The sequence below is a fragment of the Dermacentor variabilis genome, chromosome 3, assembly GCF_050947875.1.
Source record: "Dermacentor variabilis isolate Ectoservices chromosome 3, ASM5094787v1, whole genome shotgun sequence".
NCBI lineage: Eukaryota > Metazoa > Arthropoda > Arachnida > Ixodida > Ixodidae > Dermacentor > Dermacentor variabilis.
In genome coordinates this window covers 224,420,091-224,439,049 of record NC_134570.1, presented here as the reverse complement: position 1 = coordinate 224,439,049, position 18,959 = coordinate 224,420,091, and the positions used below count along the sequence as shown (strand labels likewise).

Sequence of the window (18,959 nt, the reverse complement as noted above, 5' to 3'; positions counted from 1 at the left end):
AATTCAATTATTTTAGACAACACACACATATGCAATACTGACATAATCTCAAATACCACTAAGCAGGTGGGACGCATTTTTGTTGAGTATACGCGCAGGTAAAATAAGTAGATCATGTGGAGAGCTGCAGCTCCTTTTCGTTAAATCAGTGTCTACAAGGGGTATGCAAAAACAATATTTTTCCCGTGCACCGATTATTTTGCTGTATAAGCAAGAGAACCCACCACATTAGTGTGACATATGTTGTACCTCATACTAATATGTGCTTTAATTTACCAAGTGAGATGAGTAATTTTTGTGGCTCATTCAGTCAAAGCACACACTACAAGCTGCATTCATCAATATTCTGTTGGATTTTGCAAATTTGCAATGAAATATGTTTCCCTGTTATGAAGATATACGATGGGAAGCCCTTGTGTTCCAAAGGTAAAATTTAAGCTCTAAACTAAAGAAATTATTTCTAGTCAGAAACAACAAGCAAAAATGATGAATGCATATTATCGGCAGTCCACGGTACAGAAATTATGAGCAGTATCAAATGACTTTAAGGAAAGAATCGTATTTCAAGATGCAAGGCTCTTAGTGGAGGTCAAGCAAGTCAATATAGGTAGAATACTCTGCAAAATTATGCGAGTAATGGGATAGCAAACAATGGGTCAGGAAATGCGTTGTTTTTATGCAAAACAAAAGCTCATGATTGTCATTACATGAGCCACTTTATCATCATGAGACTGCTGCTTGATAAATTCAGAAATAAACCAAAAAACAAGCCATGAAAAAAAGCAATTTAATGATGCTCTCTCCACACTGGGATCAATAAAAGAAAATGGATCGCGTCTAATGTGTACATGTCAGACGCCTTGTGAAACAATGAAGGAAAAATCAATTTAGAGCTATGGCACTCGCTGCATAAATGTGGGGGGTCTTGCACCAATAGGGACAGTTACCACTGCATTTACAAATTGGAAGCATCCATGCAGATAAGGATTATTCTTAATATTTTTGGCTACAACTTCAAATGCCTCCACCAGGTGTTAACAATGCTGCACGCAGCCATAACAAGGATCTCGCAGCAACACCTATAGGTAAAAAGGGAAAGCAGTAAAGTGCTAGTGCATTTTGGACACTATCTTTGAAAAGATTTAAGCAAGAACAATGCAAGAAGCAGACATAAGAACTGCATTTATTTCCATAATATACATTTGAATGCCTTTTTTTCTCGCTTAGACAATGCCTACGCCCAGCCACAGCAGCTCCCTTATGCAGACTCTGCAAGCCAAGGCGCCGTGGAGGCACATGCAGGCAAGAGGCAAGAAGCAATGGCACTGGTATTGACATTCATCCAATTTCTTTCTTTTTCTTACCTTTAGGCAGCCAGCACACCCCGAACCCTTGGCGATTTGGGTGACACACCTTGACTGTGAGTGTGTCACCCAAATCGCCAAGGAAACATTCAGGGAAAGCGACAGGCAATGAAAACGGCCACTTCTCCATGTAAACCATACTCTTTCTCTCAGATGACTCCAAAGTTGGGCCAGTTGGTATACATTCATAATAGGAACAGCGTGAACAAGACGACGACGACCCGCCGTGGTTGCTCAGTGGCTATGGTGTTGGGCTGCTGAGCACGAGGTCGCGGGATCGAATCCCGGCCACGGCGGCCGCATTTCGATGGGGGCGAAATGCGAAAACACCCGTGTGCTTAGATTTAAGTGCACGTTAAAGAACCCCAGGTGGTCAAAATTTCCGGAGTCCTCCACTACGGCGTGCCTCATAATCAGAAAGTGGTTTTGGCACGTAAAACACCCAAATATTATTAAGACGACGACGGAGTGAAAGGACACAGTACGAGCGCTGACTCACAACTACGTTTACTGAAACACACATCAGGTACACAATCGACGCCAGCGATCACATGGTCAATCGAGGAACGCACAACCGGGCCACGTGTATACAGGGCATCTGTTACCGTATCGAGCTATCTAGGTGCGTTAATTCTTGCTTAGAAAGCGCGATCGAAGGCTGGCTAATGCACCACGTGCACTTTCGCTCAATGTGGGCTGCTTCCACGACTAGTCTGGTGGATGCATCAGTATGCTTAAACAAAATCGTTGTCTCTTCGAGCAGAGGCTTACACTTAAATGCCGGCAATGGGCGGAGACATGCGTATAATCATTCTTGCACAAGGACAATTCATGCTCTCGCATTTATGCACCGGCCAGTTTGCCCGATGTACACTCGCCCACACTTGAGCCGGAAAGAGTATACCACATTGGTAGACCTACACGACGTGACCTATACACGTCGCCAGGCATGCTCACCTGTACAGAATCCACCGACAATGATGCCGCGGAGGCATGTGCCGGTCAGAGGCAAGAAGCAATGGCACTGGTGTTGACGTTCACCCGATTTCTTTCTTTTTCTTACGCTGAGGCAGTCAGCACACCTCAAACAGCCAACTTGACTGCAGGTGTGTCAGCAGATTCCTGTTATACATAAGCTTATAATACACTTGAACTTGATAATAAACTTGAAGGCAAATGGGACATTCATGCATTGCTTTTTTGAACATTTAGTGTTCACATACATGTTATACTTTGCAGCACTACAGAGCATATTTTGAAGCTTCTCTCTATGTTTTTTACCTTTAATTATGAATGTGTCGTGAGTGTGTAGGAGCTGCTTTGTGTATTCCACACTGGATTAAGCTTGTGACACCCACATGTGCAAAATGTCTATGCTTCTCTGAGAAATACAAAAAGAGGTTTTACGTGGAGTTCTCAATGTTACAATAAAAAAGTAAACAATCTCATCGTGGAATTATGTTTACTACGGTAATGTCTATGACAGTTATTTTTTATTGACAACTTGAACTGGTCAATCGGTCATGGGAAGACATGTGTATACATATAGAAAAAATAGGTGTGGGGGGATAAGATTAGACGCGGTACGAACAAACGTACCTACAACGTCCTCTAGGCCCATTGCTTTAAAGTACCGTAACAAAGCGTAGTATTCATACAGTTCATACAACTAACTCTGGTATTACTACATACGCCCGGCGACGCGAGCTATATATGCCATCACTCGCATCCGCGACTGCAACGGATGTCCTTCATTTTCTTCTGGTTAATCGTGCTCACTGCACCGAGACGATAAAAGTCGTGGGTGCAGGTGCCTTTAATGTATCTCGACCTTGCGAGGGACCGCTGCGCGTGCCAGGGGAGCTGTCCGTGCGAACACTGCCTGGCACGCACCGGTCTCGGCGGCCCCAACCTACGTACCGTTCTGCTTTGAGCTTTGATCCCTCCACTGGGGATCCAGAGGGTAAAATTTTCCCTTTATTAGCTACTTCTCTATACCTTGCGGGTTTCCGTAGAACTATTATGTCAACTTCTTGCTTTTTCTTCTGAGTTGTTGATAAATCCGACTTCGCCTGCCATCAGGCAGCCGCCTGGTTAGCTCAGGTGGTAGAGTGGGTGCCTCGGAAAGGCGGTGGTACCAGGTTGGAGGTTGGAGTCCTGGACCAGGACGAATTTTTCTTCAACTGCCAAGCTTTTCTTTCCAGGAACCCGTACGGGTTTCCTTTGTAGCACTTAACTACGTTTGGATGGATGTCTCATTTTCCCTTTATTAACTTGGTAGCTCTCTTAACCAACAACGCTCATAAATTCTGGCGCATCATAAACCCGTTTTCATCCAGACATTTTGCTTACCGTCAGTAACGGCGTCGTAACTGATGAATCTGAATGTGTTGAGATTCCTAATGAAACTTTCTCATTAATTTTTCCAACGAAGATATTAGTTCATCTACCGAAATAAATATTTTTGATGTTATTCGCATGCCTGAAGTAGTTATTAATGAAGCTGGTACTTTAGCTCTGTTAAACAACCTTAAAATTAGTAGTTGTTCGGAGCACCTTGGCTTTAACTATAGGATGCCTAAGAGTACATCGCGAAGCATTTATTCTGTCTTGTCCTGTCTGTTTTCACAATCATTATCAAATGGGCTAATTCCCAGTGACTGGCAAAGTAATACCCATATTCAAGTCAGGTGAGCGTTCTTCCCCTCTTAACTATCGATCTATTTCACTAACCAGCACCATTTGCAAACTTCTTTAGCATGTCATTCTTAGCCAAGTAATTAGCTACCTCGAAGACCATAACGTTATTTCCAAATATCATCACGGTCTCCGTAGGAGTTTTTCATGTGACACTGAACTCACTGGCTTTGTTAATGACTTAATCACATGACGAAGTCTTTCAGGTCGACACAGGCTTCTGGATTTTTGAAAGGCTTTTGATCGGGTTCCTCACCACAGACTTCTACTGAAATTAGCACAGCTTATATCCACCCTATGTGCTCGCCTGGACTAAAGACTTTCTATCGTCAACAACTCAGTTCACATATGTTAAAAATTCGAATACATCTTCTGCTAATGTGACATCTGGTGTACTCCAAGGAAGCGTGCTTGGTCCTCTGCTGTTTACATACATACATACATACATACATACATACATACATCTTTATTTCAGCAGTTCACAGCTTGTTACACATATCGTGCCCGCATAAGCGCAAGTCGCATGTGGGCGGGTCACGGCAGACATGAGGTGCTAGCTCGCTGCTAGCAAAAGAAGTATGACGTATATGTTACATATCTCAACAGCTTGAAGAGAACACTGAACAGGAATATTTTACTGTGTTAGTAGCATGACAAAAAAACTAATTTGAAAAATAAAATTTCCGTCTATTTCTTTGGGAAACACATAAATAAAAAAGATCACAATCTTGTTGTTTACAAGACAAAAGTGTAAATAATGATAGGAACTGTTTAAAAAACATAAGCACACAATACCTGTCAAGTATTTTGAGGATGAAGTAACCATGCTTTAATTTGTTGTTTGGCTTCTCTTTGGGAATGCTGTTGAATTACTTCTTTCGGCAACTGGTTAAAATAAAAAGGAACGTAATATTCTCGGCACTTTTTACCATAGTTCGTATATATACGCGGTAACTGATAAAGGCATGTTTTTCTTAGCGTTTTAGGTTTACTCTGTATTATATTGTGGCGATTCGAGAAAATATTACGAAGAAGTATCAGTTGTACAAACAGATCCGAAAAGGACTCAACATCTGCAATATTACTTCTCACGTCATTGTCTGAACAATCGTAAGCGGTACCATACAGTATGCTCGCAGCTATCCTATGCAATAGCTTATCCACTCGATCTACCTTCGTTTGTGAGCAGGAACCAAAAACTGAAATACCACATCTGAGCACAGACTGGCCTAGAGCTTTAAAAACTAACCTTCGCAACTTAACAGGCGTGTTAAATTTAAGTGTGTATAACTGAGTTGCTACCGTTCGTAAACGCTTCATTATGTAGTCAATGTGGACATCCCACAACATACGGTCGTCAAAATGAAGACCAAGGTACTTAACAGAAGAGGATAGCGGTAGAGACTGGCAAGAGCATTTTAAACACTGAGAACCATGTAATTGAATGGACAGGTCTAGGCTAACAGTTTTATGAGGATTTCTGAAACATATCATGGTGGTTTTGTCTTTGTTTAAATATATTTGATTAGCATTTAACCAATCAATCACACGTGTTGCGCCTTGAAGTAGTTTTACGGCTGCAGAATACGATTCGTGTGATATAAGTAGTGCAGTGTCATCAGCGTATTGAAATATTGCAGCGTTCAGTTGTATGTTGGCAATGTCATTTAGATAAATGTTAAATAAAAGAGGTCCCAAGACCGATCCTTGAGGTACACCATATCTAACTGATGTAAAATCACTATATGTATTTTTATAGAAACTACATGCATACGGTTTGAAAAATAATTGGAATAGAATTTCGAATAAGGACCTCGGAAACCAATACTTTCTAGTTTGTACATCATGATGTTGTGTTCTATGGTTTCAAAAGCTCTTGTCAGATCTAAGAAAAGGCCAAGCACAATATTATTTTGATCAATATTTTTACATATATAATCGTTACATTCTTCAAGCAGATCGACTGTACTTAACCTACGTCTAAAACCGTATTGGGAGGGACTTATAATTTCAAATTTATCGCAAAAGGATACCACGCAAGTGTAAATAAATTTTTCCATTACATGCGCTAACACGTTCATAATTGCAATTGTTCTATCGTTATTTTTATCTAATTTACTACCTTTCTTATAAATTGGTCTAATTACTGAGGTCTTTAAGCCCTGCGGGATTATACCTGTTTCGAAACATCCGTTTAAGATAAACAGGAGTACGTTCTGCAGATGATAGAAATTGCACTTTATATCTCGTACTCTTATTCGGTCATAACCTGCCGGTTTGTTGAGTGGAATTGCGTTGATCAAGTCCCACAGGTCACTTGCATTAATGGATGGTAGAACAGCAGAGTTTGGAATCATCTGCCCTAGGTAATTTAAACTCGGAGTTCTAGAAGACTGATGTTTTAATTTTGTTTGTGATAGTTCAAAGGCATCTTTAAAGGAGTTCGCAATGTCCAATGACTCTGCAGGCGAAAATGTTTTCAGCAAGCCATCATCTAGATTTTTACGTTCAGGCTTTCCCGCCAAGTCATGCAACAAGCCCCATGTCTTTCTTACGTTACTGCGACACCGTGAGAATTTTCCAGCGTAGTATTCCCGTTTACTTATTCGTAACTGAGCAGTAAGCTTGTTACGTGCGGTTCGATATTCTTTGTGCAGATCTAGATTTGTCGGGTAACTTTTACAAAGCCTCCATAATCTATCTTTTTGGTAAGATAGTTCTATAACGGATGCCGTTATCCATTTCTTCCTCGGATTTCTGCGTTTCAAGTTAACTTTTTTCGTGGCCAGTAAAAAGAACGTACTAAACTGATTTGCCAATTGATTATACGTTGTCACATGGTTGGATGTGTCTAATGTCGTCCAGTCACCCGCCGTGGTTGCTCAGTGGCTATGGTGTTGGGCTGCTGAGCACGAGGTCGCGGGATCGAATCCCGGCCACGGCGGCCGCATTTCGATGGGGGCTAAATGCGAAAACACCCGTGTGCTTAGATTTAGGTGCACGTTAAAGAACCCCAGGTGGTCAAAATTTCCGGAGTCCTCCACTACGGCGTGACTCATAATCAGAAATTGGTTTTGGCACGTAAAACCACAAATATTAATGTCGTCCAGTCAAAGTTTCTGACTAGCTTATCTACTTTTCCGTCGTCTATGAAGTACCCCACGTGATTTACGTCATCTTCAGGAGCGATAGTATCTATAACACGCAAGGCCGTGAAATAATGATCTGCCACTTTTTTGTGTATAACTACCGCCTCGGTTTCAAGGTGTGGGCATCTCGACGCTATATGATCAATGCATGATCTCGTGAGGCGAGAAGCTACAAGTTCTTCACGGGTGAAATCGTGTATAAGATGTACCAAACCATGGGCTGAAAGCAGATCTACATAGTCAGCGACTCCCTGTTTTCTTGGTTTGGTGATATCAATGTTTATATCTCCCGCTATAATTATGTTATGACGAGCATGTTTAGTGAGGAATGTAGACAATTCAGATAAAAATACTTTCAGATCAGAATTAGGCGGTCTGTATACTGCTAATACCAGGAAAGTAGCTTTAGGCTTGCACAATGTAAAGGGAACGACTTCCGCTGCGGTAAAGTCAGCAGAATTTACTTCCATTATCCATTCGTTTCTAACAAAAACATAGACGCCACCGCCCTTGCTCAGGTCACGGCACTTTGAATGTGACTGAAAACCTTTGAGAACAAACGCTGCAGATTCGGACTGCGTTATATTTATCTCTGTTAATATGAGGATGTCCAAGTATTGCAATACTTCGCTCAGGTACACGTTTAATGAATCCCAGTGCTTTTTAATGCTTCTGATATCAGTGTGCACAAGCTCTAGAAATGGTGCAGTGCAGCCATTAGAGCGTGACCTTCTTTGTACCCATTCCGCGAATGAATTGAGCGCTGTGGGCATGACTAATTCAACCTTAATAGGTCAGCTTCGCTGACAATTTTCTTCGCGCCAGATCCTTCAGTTTTTCTCATGAAAACCATTCCATTCTTAGTCCACACAAACTTGAATGCCTTAGCCTTTGCAACTTGCTTTGCCTGCCAGAGCAGTCTCCTTGTTTCAGCCGTCAAGTTCTCATTGATGAAAATGTTTTCCTTTAGCAAGATTCTACGTTTGCTATACCATGTGTCTCTTTGTATTCTTGAAGTAAATTTAACGATTATGGGTGGTATCCTTTCTTCCCTAGCTGGCAGCCTATGAGCTGCATCAATACAATCAGCAGTCATTGATGCTATATCGAGTTTTTCTGCTAGTGATTTCAAAACAATGTTAAGGTCTTCATTACCACCAGGTTTCACGCCATGAATTTCGATATTATTCCTTCTAGAATAAATCTCCAAATTTGTGACCGCTGTCTGCAGCTGCGCGATTTCTGTGTCCTTCGCCGCAAGACGTGTGTCTATTTCATCAGAGTGTTTCCTGAGAGCAGCAAGCTGTCTGCTCTGAGAAGCAATATTTGTGGTTATTTCATCATATTTTTTGGACAGCATTTCCATCGAGCTTTAAACTTTTTCGATTAGCTCGATTCTAATCTATATTAATGATTTGCCTGCCTGTGCAGGGTACAGAGTTCGACTCTTTGCCAGTGATTGCGTAATTTGCCGTAACGTTACCAATGACACTGACCGCCAATCCCTACAAACTGACCTCAATGCAATAAGCACATGGTGCTCATGCTGGTTAATGACCCTTAACGTTTCTAATACAAAATATGTATTTCACTCGTCGTAAATCTCGCATTCCAACCACTTACATTCTTAATAGAAACATTGTAGAACTAACAACAACTTATAAGCACCTTGGGGTGCACACAGGCACGTACCCAAGGGGGCGCCCGGTCCCCCCCCCACCCCGAAACTCCCATAAGCGGCATACTCCTCCCCTCCCCCCTGCCCGCGCCGCCACTCCTCACACACATTGCTAAAGCGCCGCCAAATCAAACTTGAAACTTGATGGCTAATCGGCATTCAACATTTTGCTGCCTCTTTCACTCCTTTTGGATGGCGGTAGTTATCGGCATCTCCTGGGGTGTGAAGGCCAGTTTTCTCATGGATTCGGTCCCCCCGTGATTAACTCGAGATGCGTTCAGTTGTCACCATCTATTGCAACGGGCACGCGCATCACTGTTGCTTCGTTAGTTCAACCTTCTTTTTTTAGACTGATCCAGGGACCAGAAACTGGATTCAATTCGTTGTCGGCTGGTTTGTATGCTCGTGGAACGAGTTGCGGCCGGAGAAAACGCCAGTTGCGTTGCCAACAATGCCAATCGCATGCTTGGTTGTTTAAGGCGTGATTTCTCTATGGCATCATCTTTATTAAACCTTTTACTCTATAAACCGCTCGTATACCCAAAACTGGAATATGCATGCTCGGTGTTGGATCCCGGTCTTGAGTGTATCATTCAAACTTTGGAATCGGTGCAGAATCGCAGCGGAAGATTAATACTTCGCAACTACTCTAGTCTGTCTAGTGTGTTCACCATGAAAGCTACTTTGAACCTTTCTCTTTCCTTACGGAGAAAAGTGCCTCGGTTATCACTCTGTCACAAAGTTTATAATCATCGCCATCTTAAATAAGTCCTTCTATCAGAGCCAGAGTTCATTTCATCCTGTAGAGATCACCTTAGTAAAGTAGGCTTCCCATTTTCTCGAACTAACTCATATTTTTACTCATTCATTCCTAAGACAAGTAACGATTGGAACCGCCTGCCCACCTCAATTGCCGCAATTATCGACAGTGACATGTTTAAATCTCCTATTGAAGTTATTGTTTATTTTGAGTAATATGCATTTTGCTGCAACATAGTAAACTGTTGTTTCTGTTTTCTGTATGCCGTATTTCTGTGGTAATACATTTGTTTTTCATGCATTCCACTCCCTTCTGTAATACCCACGGGCCCTGAAGGTATTTAAATAAATAAACAAATAAATAAATAAACTTTTCCTTTTGCTTCATTATTTCCTCGAGTGACGGCTCGCCACGACGCTGGCATATCCTCGGAACCATATACCGGCGACATAGGTTAGATAAAGTGGAAAATAAAATCACTCGAAACAGCGTCGATGATTAAACCCTGCAAGAACCGTTAAACCCATAAGGAATATGAGCGTCACCCGTTACCTGGTCTGGTTTTTGCATAATTGCACAGCACTTTTCATGCAAAGTTGGCAACTGGAAGAAAGAGTAGCAAGGAGTTGAGAAATTAAGCGATATACTAAGGGAGGGAGCCGACGCAATAGCCAAACAGGAACGAAAAACGAAAATTAACAAATTTAACCTTTGCTTGTGAAACTATTTATGAATGAACATCTTATTATTTAAAAAAGGAGCAGAGAAAACACCGCCAGAATTGGAGGGGTTCCAGGTGTTTTGAATGACGCTTCTACCGTTATCAGTCTAACCGCCTGACGTAGCCACTTCTCTGCTATGCTTATGTGGGTGTTTTTCTAACCTTCCGAGGTGGACGCAGTACGTCTAGAACCGCAGCGTCCGGCACTCTACGCGGTTGTACGGGACTGGCAGCCACGCATCGTCACGCAACTTCGCAAATAAGGATACGAGTCGGTTTTAATTTGCTAGAGCAATAAACGAGGGATCCAAAAGAACTGTGATTGTTCCGCAAATATATATTTCTCTGTATTTCTCCAGAGCTAATTAAAGGTAACGCTACTAAAAATATTTATTTTACACTTTCGCTTGTTAACTTGTTCTTGGCAGTGTTCTTCCTGCGCGAGTTCATTTGATGTGGTTCCTTGTTTTTCAAGCAAAGGAGAGGTCTATCTCACAGGCGTATACCTGTGAAATACACCTTATTTCATTTCTTTTGCGGGTTTACGCGTTTTTATGGCGAATGGTGCGCATTATTCACATATACACTAGTAAAGGTAGCCCCCCCCCCCTAATTTACACAGAAAAGTTACCGTGACTAGCCCCCCCCCCCTTCCCAAAATAAAATCCTGGTTACGTGCCTGGGTGCACATTAAGTGTGAGTTAACATGGTATCACCATGTTTACCTCACCCTTGCGTCTGCTAACCACTCACTTGGTCTTCTTAAACGTAACCTCAAACATGCTCCTATCCACAAAAAAGCTTGTTTGTGCTGCTCTAATAAGCCATAAAATTGAATATTCTGTGTGAATTTGGGACCTCGATCAGGCCTACGTTGTAACTAACATCGAATCCTTGCGGAGCCATGCGGTTCGTTTTATTTTTTCGGACTATGCTCATCCTATACAAGCGTCTCAGAACTAAAAAACCGTGCCGAACTGGAAAACCTATTGTATCGCCATAAACTTGCTCGTTTAACACTTTTCCATAAGCTCTATCACCATCCACCTCTTCACAACAATTTCACAACGCTTTCCTCATGCCATATTTTAACGACGTGATGATTCTTTCAAAGTTAAACACGTAAAGTGTCATTCATCCTCTCATACTGGTTCATTATATCCTCGGACGATCATTCAGTGGAGCAATTTGTCATCGCACATCGCCACAGAAACTGGCAAGCAGGCAGTGAACTTTATTCAGGTCCTGAGGAGCCGTCGCGGGCCGCTCCTACGTCGGGACGGGCAGGCCGTGCCTGACCACCGCGCCGCGGGCCCTCTGGACGGCGTATAGGTGAGTGGCGAGGTTGGAGCTCTTGAGCGCCTCCTTTCACTCTTCTTTCGTGGTGAGATGATCGTGGTCCAGTAACGAGGGACACCGCCAGAGCATGTGTTCTAAAGTGCATAAGAGATCTCCACAATCCGGACAATCGGGCTCGAACGAGTCCGCGTACCTGCTGACCCTGGCTAGGCTGGCATAGGACCCGGTCTGCAGCATGCGAAGGGTGGAAGACTGAGGCCTGGAGAGCTTGGCGTGGGGCGGGGGATAGACCCTCCTGCCGAGCTGACAGTGCTTTGTAATCTCGTTGAACGTGTGGAGCGAGTATTTGTGGAGCCCCGCGCCCGCGAGCGGCATTTCCCCGGCGCGGTAGGTGAGTGAGCTCGTGCACGCGGGCGTGGGCCAGCTCGTTGGCGTTGGGAACGACGGGGGAGACCCGTGGCCCCATGTGGGCCGGAAACCAAGTGATGACGTGGGGGGCGACACGCCTGCCGCGAAGCAGGGCGGCCGCCTCCATTGAGATCGAACCCGTGGCGAAGGCTCTGACCGCCGCCCGGGAATCCGTGTAGACCTCCGATCTGCTCCCGTCCCGGAGGGCGAGGGCCACCGCGACCTGTTCCGCCAGTGCAGGAAAAAGCCCCGCACCGACGGGGTTAACCCCTGTGATCTACCACGGACGCCACGAAGCGGCCGGACGAACTGTATTGGGCGGAGTTGATGAATGTGACCGATCGTGGGTCACCGGCGACGAATCCGAGCAGTGCAGCCGCCCTGGCCTGGCATGTGCCTACACTGTGTGACGAGTGGACGTTGCGCGGAAACGGCGAGACCACGACGGCCTCCCGCGTCCCCAGGTCGAGCGCGCACCGCCTTTCCCTGGCGGCAGTGGGCTGCAGCCTTCGGGATCCGCCTCCCCGCAGGCGAGGAAGAGAGCCTGACAACCTGGGACCTTTGCTCTGCCTCGACAACCTCGTCGAGGGTGTTGTGGACTCCCAGCTGCATGAACTTCTCCGTGCTGGTGCCCATGGGGATTCCAAGCACCATTTTGATGCTCTTGCGCATAATCGCTTCGAGCTTTGCCCTCGTATCCGTGCCAGCGATGCGCGGCGGCCGCGTACGTGATGGACTCATTAGGAAGGCGTGGTACAACCTAAGGAGGTTGTCTTCTCCCGGCGCTCCGCGACTGTTGGAGACCTTAGTGATGAGCCTGACCATGTTGTCCGTTTTGGTGGCGATACGAGCGATTGTCTGTCCGTTACTACCGTTTGCCTCGATTAACATACCGAGTACGTGGATGATCTTCACCCTGGGAATGACCTGCCCGATGACCGTACGAATGGAGATGTCGACCTCCCCGAAGGGGACCTGCCCTTTGGGAATGCGCCTCCTTCTTGTCGGTCGATACATAAAGAGTTCGGACTTGGACGGCGAAAGCTGGAGCCCCGTGCCCGCCAAGAACTTCCCCGTGCAGCTGAGGGCCGCCTGTAGCGATTCCTCGACTCTGCCTTCACTGCCGCCATCGCACCCCACGGTGATGTTATCGGCATAAAGAGCGTGATTAACACGGTCAACATCGGAGAGACGCGCGGAAAGGCCGCGCATGACGACGTTGAAGAGAAAGGGCGAGATGATCGACCCCTGATGAGTTCCCCTCACCCCTAGTTCGAATGGATCAGACTTGGCCACGCCCATATTGACAATGGCGCGCTTGCTCCAAAAGAACGAACTGACAAACCCGTGCAACTTGGACCTAAGGCTCATGTCCAAAACGGAACCGAGGACGTCTATATGAGAAATGTTATCGAAGGCCTTTTCAAGGTCCAGCTCAAGAATACCCCTGACGTCTCTGGTGTCCCTATTGATGATGTGGTGCTTAATGAGTTTCGCGACGTCCTGAGTTGACTAGGACGGGCGAAAGCCCACCATGTTGTAGGAGAAGAGTTCTCGTTCTTCGATGTACCTAGATATCCGGTTGTGAATGACATTCTCCGCGACCTTTCCCCGCGCGAAGTGAGCGAGATTGGTCGGAGGTTGTTTAGGCTGGGGTCCCGACCTGGCTTTTGAATGAGAACTACCGACGCGAACTTCCAATCGTCGAGGATGTCAACTCAGTCCCACACACGATTGATCTCGTCCGTTAATGTGGCGATGGCCTCTTCGTCCAGAATGTGAAGTAGCCTGTTCGAAATGCCATGCGGCCCTGGGGCCGATCGGCAGTTAAGGTTAAAAAGGGCTTCCCTGACCTCGTTTTTAGAGAGAGGAGCGTCCAGGCCATCCCTCTGGAGGACCCGGCAACGAGGCTGATCCGCGTCGCACGAGGGGACCGTGGGTAGAGGTATCTGTCGGCCAACAACGGGATAATGCTTCCCACCGTGGAGCCCTCCTGTTTGGCTTCGTGCAAAGCCCTATCCATAACTAGTCTCTGCTTGAACTTGGAGGCCTATTCGTCTAGGAGCTGCTTCAGGAGGTTCCACTTGCTTCCAGTGCGCATTTACCCGTCGACCGAATGACAAATCTCGTCCCACTGTTACATTGTGAGCGCGCGACAGTGTTCCTCAATGGTGCGATTCAGTTCAGCTATCTCTTACGGAGTCTACGATTTGGCCATTGCCCCTTCCACCTGCCCAGGTGAGCAGCCTTGACTTCGAGGAGGTGGGCGAGACGACTGTCCATTCTGTCCACATTGAGATCTGTGCCTTGAGGACCTGCCCACGCGCTTTTCAGTTGCGACAGCCATTCGTTAAACCCTGTGTGAGCCACCGTCTTTCCCTTCCTGATTTTGCGAAAGAGGTAATCCGTGACCCTAAATTCGACACCTCGAAGGAAGTGGTCAAAACGAAGTGATCGTTACCTGAGTTCTCGTGCAGGTTACTATCCACGAGGTCGGCCCCACCCCCATGACAAAGGTGAGATCCGGCGTGGCGTCCCTAGTGATTGAAGTGCTCGTTCTGGTGGGGAAGGACGGGTCTGTCAAGAGCACGAGCGCGTGATCGGCGGCTGTTTGCCATCGGTCGCTCCCGTTCGCGGTCAACGATGGGTAGCCCCACTCGCGGTGCGGGGTGTTGAAGCCGCCCGCAACCACCGGCGGAGAGCCCACCGCCAGCCCCGTGGCCTTCGGCACACGGCACGCGAAGCGGCCCCAGGCAGCACACCAGCAATGGTCCTAGCATGGCCCAATTCTGGCAGAAATTGGTACTACTCTTCAACCAATGTTGGCATATTGACAAAGTGCAACCCAATCCAATGCTGGCCCAGGGTTAAAGCCAAGACTGGACGAATATTGTGCCAATGTAGCAGCCATTGTGCTGCCAGCGTAGTATCAGTGTTGAGCCATATCGTTGCCATTATTAATGCCAGTTTTGAGCCAATGCCGTTTACATGACGAATATTGTAAATACGCTGGCTCTAGAGTACGCAGCCATTTTTACCGCGAACCTTTGCTAGCGGAATTTTTTATATCAATTTTCCCCATACTGTCTGCCCCAATAGTAGCTAGGAAAGCTCGACGGAAAGATATTACATCGAGAAGCAGAAGTGCCCTATACATGCAAATAATAATAAAATAATACTGAAATTAACATTTATGACAGTTTATTTACGAATAAATCTGTACAAACAAGCATTTCCTGTGAACCTAAATGGGCGACGCTCGGTTGTGTTCCAACCGTTTATTTACAGGCAGGCGCCAAAAGAGCCAGTTCTCGTGAAGCTAGGTGGATGGCGGTGGTTCAGGCAGGGCCCTCAGGATAGGAATTGGGCAATGTGCCCAGGAATGTAAGCTGGCCAGGGCTATCAGGGCAGGGAGCTGACGTCGGTAGGCAGGTTTTTCAGTGCTTGGATGACGGCGGGCTGGTCAGTCCTCCAAGGACCACGATAACGCGGTGGTTTCGTTGAATTTGCTACCACTTCCCATAGCGACTTCATGCTTACTTGGAAGAGATGCTTGCACTGTAAAATGAAAAGAAATATTATGAGATATGTTGGTGTGACAAATGTATGTGGCAATGTTTTTATGTTGAAAAATTGCCATAGTGCAAGAATAGAAGTTTGAGAAGAGAGTTCGAAGGCGTGAATAAAAAAAAAATATTGCAAGAGATTTGTCAGGTAACACTCTTTAATATTTCAACATATATGGTATATATTGTAGAAGGTGTAACGGACAATATTTAGAACACAAACATAAAATGCGCAGGATCCGTCCGCCTTGTTTAAAACCCACACCTAGTCAACACAGCACTTTCTAATGAAAACATTGCAGCAGAACCTACTACAGCACAAAATCCTAGTTTCAGACACTGTAGACGCAATGCGGCCTACGTGCAAAATTTTTCATGTGAAATCCGAGCAGTTGCGTCAGGCAGCGCTAGCAAAAATATGCATTTATTATACGCAAAGAAACATTGCCGCGTGTGTTTGCTGGAAATGATGCTTGACCTATAACAGTGAGAAGAAGCGCGATTCTTCGGCATGACTAGGAGGATCAGGCAGCACACATGGCATGATAAAATCAAAGCCCTGGAATTTGAGTAAAACTCACAGAGATTTATACGGGTTCTACTCCGGGCCCTATTCAAAGGCTACGAATAAAATGAGCCAGGTAATTACAGACACTCTACATTAGCCAGGGCTGTTTCAGTAATATATAAACCGCGTGATATTGCTTTGGTTGGCAGCAGTTTATAACATTGATCCTAAAACATCACAAAAGAATTGTTAATTCTGCTCACAGCGTTTCTGCTCAGTAAAAGTTGAGAGGTCTACAGGAGAAATTTATCAGCGCTAAATTTTCGGGGGCCAGAAATAAATAAAATAAGACTGCATATTTCAGTGATTCTTTGGCTGTGCGCTCACTTACAGCGATAGCAGCATCTTCCAGCTGTGAAGACCACCATTTCATTTAAGATTGACTGCTTATTCCTCAAATAATTGCGTTCCGCCACTACAGAGAAATCGACAACGACCCAGCGGTTATATGAAAATGTATTCATTTAAATAAAGGGTATTGAATAATATGTATTATCACATTTGAAATGTAATCACTACACATAAAAAACATTTAAATTTCTAGTCAACCTGAATGTATAATCCGCACATCAATACCCCAAGATTATAGCAGGCAAGCGCAATATAATGTTGCAATTGCCACCACACATTGTCCTTTAGGCCGTCCAAAATCGATGCAGTGCTGAGCATGAATGAAAAAAAAAAATCAAAATTAAGGACGCAGCGAAACCATGAGAAATGTTAAAACTTCAAAAGTAATATACACGCAAACCGTGGAATTAAAAAAGCGAAAAGAAAAAGCGTTGAGCAGCTGGACATAATTTAAAAGGCAAGAGTATCCTGAAGTTTAGCCCTTTGAAACAACCTTACTAGTAAGACACACAACTTAATGCGTCATTTCCTAATTCACTTCGTCTGGCTACTTATAAAACTTAGAACATGCGCAACACAAATGCTCTCACCATTGTAAAACTCACGCTTCTGTGTATCCCAGTTCATCTCACATCGAAGACGGTGGCCACCAGCGCCGACTTTTTTCTATTTGTTGTTTCGCGTATAATAATTTCTAACACTCGCGAAAATCCGAGGCCACTTTGCTGCGTATTTCAAGATCTAGGTTTCTCAGTAGGAATGTTGACCGCAAGCGAGGATTTTTCACAATATCAGTGCATCGACAAGAACGGACAAGACTGCAAGCACTCACGCCATCCACGCCACCCAGTCGGTGCGCTAGCTATGCATAGAAGGAAACGGTACAAAGAAAGGATGAAATAAGAAAACGGCGTAAACGATACACTCTCCCCCGCAGGACCTTGCTCGACCGCGTTCTTTTGGGGCAGCGACGGAGGGAGACAAGACAGTAGAGGAAAAGCACTAGGAAGCAAACCAGCAAGTATGCGGTCTGTAGGGTGGGCAACACAGCAACAAAGAACGTCAAGCGGAAAGTCAGAGCGGCTGAAATAATCTCATGGGTGGCGGCAATGGAAAAGAAACCTGCTATGAGTAACTATTTAAGAGGAAAAAACGAAATCAGGAGAGAAACAATTTAGGATAACACAAAGGGAAGCTCATAACTTTTCGAAGCGAGATCGAGATGCCTTAAAACTCGAACCTATAAAGCGAGATATAAGAAGGAAGAAGAAGCATGTGCTTGCTGCGGTAAAGCTAGCGAAAGAATAGAGCATGTTTTATTAGAACGTGAAGACGTCTGCCCAGCGGTCGATTTAGGCACCACTGGCCTCCTTCAAGAACTTTGGTTAGGCGAGAGCAGTGGAAAAGTAAACATGTCCAAAATATAAATTAGTAAGAGGCGATTGGAAGATTGGTGGAAGAAAAGTAGTGAAACGAAAAAAAACGGAGACGTACAAAAGCAACGTTCGCAATAGGGGGCCAGGAAATTTGATTGTGGGAGTTCACAGTGTTTTTTTTTAACCTAGGTAGAACATTAGGGAGAATAATAGCAAGAGCTTGGTGGCGCAACCCACCGCCCCGTCCCAAAGGGGACGCTCATAGCATCCATCTATCCATCCATCATCCATCCATCCATCCATCCATCCATCCATCCATCCATCCATCCATCCATCCATCCATCCATCCATCCATCCATTCATCCATCCATCCACCCACCCACCCACCCACCCACCCATCCATCCATCTATCCATCCATCCATCCATCCATCCATCCATCCATCCATCCATCCATCCATCCATCCATCCATCCATCCATCCATCCATCCAAGAGGGACGACAGTGACCCCGCCGCGTTCCCCCGCGCCTACGAGAGTAGCCAATTCGACACAGCAGCATACAGCTATCGGAGCACTGACCAGGCTCGCGCGGGGGAGAGGAAGGTGGAGGTTGAAGGTCGGAAAGTTAGGCCTCAAAAATGCGGGAATGCGCCGAACCAAGAAGAACAAACTGTATTAATGAATGGTCTGGCAGTTTTTTGTTGTGGTGGCCTCAGGTGGCGGCTCGAAGTCCTTGGACTCGGGCGGCGTCTTCGGCTTGCCAGACGGCCCAGAGCTGGTCTGCCATCTCTGAACTTTTGAGAGCCGCCTCCCAGCGGCGGCGACGCCGATGGAGAAGGTCTCCAGCGGCTCCCACAGCCGTAGCGGCGCCGGAAAGAAGCGAGCTCGAGGCTTCCTACTCTGCAGCATGATGATGTGTAGTGTTTTATGGCGCAAGGGTCAGGTATGGCCAAAGAGCGCCATGACAAAGGTAATGTTGACGGTGCATTGTGAATGATGCAAGCAATGAATTAGACAATTAA

At 45.5% G+C, this 18,959-nt stretch overlaps 1 protein-coding gene across 1 annotated transcript; it reads right to left on the bottom strand.

Moving 5' to 3' along the window:
* Positions 1-12,424: 12,424 nt before the first annotated feature.
* Positions 12,425-13,447, bottom strand: LOC142575036 (uncharacterized). The gene has a single exon (XM_075684002.1). The coding sequence runs from the start codon at positions 13,445-13,447 to the stop codon at positions 12,425-12,427; it is 1,023 nt and encodes a 340-aa protein (XP_075540117.1).
* Between the last annotated feature and the right edge of the window lie 5,512 nt (positions 13,448-18,959).